Here is a 7,005-nt window from a genome sequence, read left to right on the forward strand (position 1 = left end):
TTTTAAAGGTCTTGATACAAAAAAGGCAACTGCTTTTATTTTGAGAACTTTTGCAGAAGAGTAAACCCATGCATGGGCGGAAATGTTTCAGAGGCGTATCGATCCCATATATTTGGAAAAAATCTATTATTACACCAGTTCCAAACAGACAGAATGATTATCGCCCAGTTGCCTTAACTTGCATTGATGATGTTTGGAGAGGATTATGGTGTGGAGGTTTAGGGAAGAGGTGAATGACCAAATTGACCCTCATCAGTTCGCCTATCAAAGGAACGGATGATGCAATTCTTACTGTGGTCTTAAAACATCTGGAAGATCCCAAAGAGTATGCCAGGCTGCTCTTTCTTGATCTGAGCTCTGCTTTAAATAACGTGAAGCCACACCTCACGCTCTCCAAACGAAAGAGTATCGCTGTTAACCCGTATATCATTAAATGGGTTCCATGCATTCCTTGTTGACGGGACAGTTAGAATCTAATCAAGTTATTGGTGTCCCCCCAGGGTTGTGTTTGTTCACCACAAAAGGGCATGAGGATAACTTGGGGAGACGGGTGCATCAAATGTTGTACTTTCTACGAAGGCTCAGACTGTTTGGAGTTGCTCAGAGGGTCATGTTATTGTTCTCTCATGCCTGTATTCAATCTATCTGGCGTAGTTGCTTGGTTTGGTAATCTGAAATGTACTGCCAGATCTCAGCTGCTTCGTATGGTGTGTACAGCAATGAAAGTGGTTGGTCTGGGGGTTTTCCCCAAACTTCAGTCTATATTTAACCAGCATGTGAAACTGGCAAAGAAAATGATTCGGGACCCTTTTCATGTGCTCCATCAATAATTTGAACTACATCCGCCTGGTCAACGTTTAAGGACTCCAAGGTTCAGATACAACCGTTATAAAAACTATTTTATAAGGTTCTTGAACCCAAATGCAAAGGATGGGACTGTGTGAGGGCTTTTGTTTATGATTGTAATTTGTGTTGGAACTTGTTTGGACAACTTTACCTTTACCTGCATTGCCCAAAACAGATTTCCCTTAAAGGGACTAATAATAATAATAATAATACATTGGATTTCCATGTATTTTTGCGACATAAACTGTAAATAAGCCAGTAACTTATACATTCAGTTTAAACATTTTGGCACTCGGACAAAACGGACACTTATAGATCAAACCCGCCATCTTGTGGCCAAAATTCATTTGTGTTTCTCGTGCAACTAAGCTGCGGAACCTGTGACGCTCGCCTACCTGATAAATATTAATTACGCAGCACTGCAACGTACGCACACGTCATGTACGTAATATTCATGGGCGGCGCCTTCAGGTCGTGTACGAAAACATGGCTGCGCCCTTGCTAATGTCATGTTGCTGACTGTTTGTATGTAGTTTCGACTGTTTGAGCGCCATCACAAACACTTTAATCTTACAGATACTAATTTTATAGACGTGTCTACATGCAGGTATCGGCTTTATAAAGGTATGTGCGCTTTGTTACGAAATGCGTCATATAATGACTAAATGACTAAATGTAAATAACGCAGTTTCATGCTCAACAATACAGAATCCATTATACGCGAGATCTTATAGGGTTAGCTTGCTAGAAAATCATGCTTTATGTTTTTTCCCCATCTTTTTTCCCCCATTGTCTTTAGATCTTAATCATGGTCCACCTATGTAAGTATATGATTAACTAAAGTTGACCTAAAATATTAATGCTTCATCGATCAGAATGTTTAAATGTAACGGTATTGCGTTGTAATTCGGTTTTCCTCTTCCAAACAGCGTCTTTACTTCTTACAAAATATCAAGGTGGGCATGTGGTCATTCGCTTGGCGCTAGGGGGCGTCACTAACAGACCCTTCTATCGCATCGTGGCCTCCTATAATAAACGGGCGAGAGATGGTAAATATATCGAGCAGCTGGGATCATACGACCCTCTCCCCAACATTTACTGTGAAAAGCTTGTCGCCTTTAACTACGACAGAATAAAGTACTGGATTGGCTGCGGGGCCCATCCCACCAAACCAGTGGCCAAACTTCTAGGTGAGTGGCGCCCAACAGTAACCCAAGACTGCAATCAGGATATTCTGTGATGTATCTCAATATTTGATTTCATGCCTATAAAGACAACGTGTATCAGTTAGTCAGTATTTACCTGTGTTTAGGTCACATACCTGAAATTGAAATTGGGGATATAATGAGAATGATTCATGTCTTGTTCCGAGTAGGATTGGCTGGTTTCTTCCCGCTTCATCCAATGACAGTCACGGAAGCGGAACGGAGACGGAAAGCAGCTTCTACACAAGAAAACAAGACCGGCATTGAAGAAACAGAAGAAAAGCAGACAGAGTATTGAACCCAAAAGATCCAAAAGCTAAAGGAGTTGTAGTGTAAATGAAAAACTGTTTCTCTGTATATCAGTAGTGATAATGTCACAGTGTACTACAGATACATTTCTAGAGATTCAGTGATGTGTGTGTTTTTTTGTACTACTATGTTTGTCAATAAGCTTCAGAACATATTAAAACTTCATTCAAATGTTGGATGACAGATCATTCTCATTGTCATATACACTCACTTTTCCCTTTCCAAATTCCTTGTCAGCCAAATGTATTATTCACTTGGAGGGATTTTTGTAATCATTAATCTTTTACATACTTTATCTGGAACTGTTTGTTTTAACCAGGTATTGACTCAAAAAAGAAATTAATAAATGATCTGGCTTTGGGAACTCAGTGTACTTGGACTTCCTTGGTTTAATATCAGATCAACTGATCAGTCTCTATGTTTACATACCATTGTGTAACTGCTTTATAGCTAAAGATTCACTGAGGTATCGACACGAGTACACTATTGTTTCGATATAAAAGGAACTATTTAATATTTGTAGAGGGCTTATATTGCTGGAGTTATCATTTTGTGGTCAGAATGTAAAATACATGAGTAATAAACAAGTAATGTAAATGAAGATTCATCTGATGTAGTCCATAAAAGACGCCCACTTTGATTCCTTTTCAATATCGAAAGTGCAGTTTATCATCATGACTTTGCATTCGGCCATATCCTGTCAATGTTATCTATCCAAAATAACATTCAATGTTCATGTTGGAATAATTGCACAAAACTAATGAAGTAGTGAAGTAGGCCTTGCATTGACCATAACTAGGAAAGATACACAATGTAGTTGTGCCTATATATACAATCATTTTATAATAGACTTTTATGAGGAATTAAAAAGTGATGTAAAGTTAAATAAATTTACCCATGGTGAACTTTTTTATTTCACGACCAGTGTGTAACTATACATGGGTGCACAAGTCTCCAAAGCTTTAAGATAGAATGAACAAAAAAAAAAGAACTTTTAAATGAATTTCCTTTGACGTATATACAATGACAGACAAATGTGGTCACTAAAATTTATTTTAATTTTGGTCAATGACGCATAAATATTAAACAGTACATATATATATATAAATACTTAAAATGTTGTCATTAAAAATAAAGTTGTAGCATCACTTTGGGAAATTGCAAAGCAGCAGTTTACACAATCCCTCTCGAGTATGCTGCCCATTGCAAAAATAGATGGAATCACTGTCCTCTGACAGCTGGGTTTTCGACAAAAAAAAAGAAACATTACTTAGTCCAATCACACCTTAGAAAAAGACCACATATCCATGAGGAATGAGGAAGAGTGAATCAGAATCCTAAACAATGTCACCTCATCCCCATTTTTCACAATCATCCGTGACAGAAGATAAATGACAGCTTCACTTGTGTATTTATTATATTGTATAAACATTACATTAAACATTAATAAAGTAATCACTATTGCATTCAAATTATTGTTATAATATATTTTAACAGTCATTTCATAACACAGGTTATAAGTAAAGACCTTCATCTTACTTAATAAAGGTTTGTACAAAATAATTTGTACACAAGTTATGTTTTATTATGATTGACATTTCAGTGGAAATGTTAGATATATGTCTAAAGTATCAAATGACAATAAGGAAACTATTTTGAGATGGCAAACAGGTGTGCAACAAATGACCATAGGTCAAGAGAATATTCTTCATCTAGAGTTATTGTTTCCCTGAGGTTGCCATGTAAAGTCCAAATGATGTTGCTGTTTTTACAGCAAAGAACGTAAGACCCATTTAAATATTATTTCCATAGACCACAACCTCAACACATTTAGAATGACTTAGATGAGTCATTATTGGTACAAATAATGACTCATCTAGCGATTGAAAAATCAATCGCTGATTGATTTTTCCTAATTCTTTTCCCTTTCCTTCTTTATAAAAAAAATTTTTACTAACCTCACTATTCTTAGCTTTTTATACTGTGCTAGGCTTTAATGGACTAGTTTGATGCACTTATGTATTTTGTTGCCTATGTTGTTATAATTGCTTCCAATGTTTCCTCATCTGTAAGTCGCTTTGGATAAAGGCGTCTGCTAAATGACTAAATGTAAATGTAAATATTTCACACAGCCCCAACCCTTGAAGTAATAAACCTCTTAATATTACATTTCACTACTCATGCTGTATGATGATTCAGAACTAGTGTGATAGGACTTCTCAGGAAACAGAGCAACTATTATTGTAGGTGATTTGATTCCTGTATGTTGATATTGTTCAGTCCTATTTTAACAACTTCTTCAATGGAACAAGGTATGAAGACGATGTTAAGAGGTTTAATTATATAAAACTTCAAATAACAGTGCAAACTAAAAAGATGCTCTGAATCTGTAATAAACTCATCTGTTATTCATTGTAATTGTACATCTAGCCTGATACAAATATATATATATATATATATATATATATATATATATATCTATATATATATATATATATATCTATATATATATATCTATCTATCTATCTATCTATCTATCTATCTATCTATCTATCTATCTATCTATCTATATATATATAGCTTTAGCGATGGCTCATCTCTATGTCTTCATCCTCATAAATACATTCCAGAGACAAATCAAAAGGAGATTGTTTGTTTTCCTTTGGATTTATTGGACTGGATCAGCCTTAACATTTCTTGGAAAGGGTGTAACAAGTGACATCTGGAGGTCATATAACTGTTCAAAACCTTAATACAAAGCATTGTGGTTTACACAAGGCGTGAACTTGACTTTCTTTAACGCAAACATATCACAACTTTATGACCGCAAGAAATGTGGGCATGTCTTCATTGTTAAAAGGCTGTTGAAAAATGAAAAACGGATGGCAGGTGTCTTTTGGATGTGTCTTGGAACTGTAAAAATCTTTCTGGAGATACGGAGCACGAAAGGAAATGTTATAAACAATTATTTATTTTTATAACAACAATATAGCGGGAACTCTCAAAATGTCCTTCTGTATGAAAAACACTAAAGCCTTTGTCCTGCTGGTGTATTTAACAGTCATGTCTATTGCAGGTAAATATTAACTAATATTTACTAATTTTTGACATTAACTTTGTTAAAAACCATTTAATTAAATTAAATGTTTAAAATTGTATCCTGCTAAAATGCAAGGCATGTGTTTGATTTTTAAAAGTTGAGCATGTCTAGATCTTTCACATTTCTGTATTGTTATTACATATACTGATTCATTTTGCATTGTAGCTTTTCATTATTGTCTATCACGTGGGTCTATTCTTTTGTTTTCCAGTTATCACAAAATAGAACATGACAGCGAGATTAGAAAGATTTTACTTAAGCAGTACTACTGTAAATGGAATATTCCAAGTTTAATTGTAATTTAAACAATTAAGCCAATTATTAAACAAGTCACTAAACAAAATAGAGATGCCTGAACAAGGTTTATTTGTTAAGTACATTTTTAGTTTAAATAAAAGTAAAATATTGAATTTCTTTACATTATGTAATTGATATTATTTTATACAATTTGAAATCAAATCACAACCACCAGTTATTTAAAGAAGAGAAAACGATTACATCAGAATACAGAATACACTTCAGCCACAAAAGAAATGTCTTCTAGTATTGCAAGAGACAGACACAAAACATCTACCATCGCAGACAAGACTATATCAGAATCCATGTCATCCATGAGAGAAAAGTCTTCAAATACAAAAGGGCAGGGGTCGGTAACCTTTGCAACCAAAAGAGTCATTTTGGGCCCTCTCCCACCAAAGAAAATTTGTGTAACCTTGAAATTACTTTGACACAAGTTATGCATGTAAGGTAGTTGTTACCCAGTATAGCCAATATAGTGCAATTTCTATTGTATTTAGATATTAGCAATTTATACATTTTTGTCCCTGGCAATAAGTGGAAATGTTGCACTCGGAGAGTAGTGTCGCAGTGTTGCATGCGCTGCTTTAGTTAGACATCAGCTATTTTCTGTGAACTTTTGTTTTGGCTATTGTTTTTGCAGCGTTTGATGAACACCCACAAGGGACCGCCTTCTCTCCACATACAGACAAAATGCCTAAACCTAAATGCCTAAGCGCGCTAGCCTGACAGGATTTAAACTATGGTTGCTAAAGACCTAAATGTTTGGTATAAAGAATGAAAACCAACCAAGCAGAATGTTCATTACATGCACTTATGTAGTCTATTCGATTGAAATATCTAAAATAGCAAATACATTTACACAGCCAGGGTGTATTTTAATGCCAGGCATGAAGAGGGCCTTATAAAGACTGCAGGGAGCTGCTGCAGTGGTGTAGAAGAGCCAGATGTGGCTCAAGAGCCACGGGTGGTCCTGCAATAGGGGAATCAACCACCCTGCTAACACAAACAATCTTTTTTGAAGTCAACTATAGCAATACAGTTAGGATTAACCCAATTATGATTTACAACAGCTATGAGGACCGAAACACCTACACCTGAAGCTGGTTCAACAGTAACAATTCGGAAATCAACTCATACCTATGCATCTTCATCATCTTTCACTGCAGCAGGAAAACACACCTCAGAATCTCCTTCATCTACAACAGAAACAACATCAACTACTGTAGAAGAATCAACAGGTCAACA

The 7,005-nt window shown here is 35.5% G+C and overlaps 1 protein-coding gene across 1 annotated transcript; it reads left to right on the forward strand.

Annotated features, from left to right (window-relative positions):
• The first annotated feature begins 1,272 nt into the window (after nt 1–1,272).
• On the forward strand, nt 1,273–2,536 carry mrps16 (mitochondrial ribosomal protein S16). Its single transcript, XM_079482531.1, has 4 exons — nt 1,273–1,470; nt 1,646–1,667; nt 1,776–2,036; nt 2,222–2,536. Exons 2-4 carry the CDS (start codon nt 1,655–1,657, stop codon nt 2,347–2,349), a joined length of 402 nt encoding a protein of 133 aa, XP_079338657.1. The 5' UTR covers nt 1,273–1,470; nt 1,646–1,654; the 3' UTR covers nt 2,350–2,536.
• Nucleotides 2,537–7,005: the final 4,469 nt, after the last annotated feature.

This window comes from Barbatula barbatula, assembly GCF_947034865.1.
Source record: "Barbatula barbatula genome assembly, chromosome: 20".
NCBI lineage: Eukaryota > Metazoa > Chordata > Actinopteri > Cypriniformes > Nemacheilidae > Barbatula > Barbatula barbatula.

Excerpts from the sequence above, each read along its gene's own strand:
- mrps16 (XM_079482531.1), top strand. Across the intron at positions 2,037-2,221 it reads ACCAGTGGCCAAACTTCTAG|GATTGGCTGGTTTCTTCCCG; the intron begins GTGAGTGGCGCC and ends TGTTCCGAGTAG.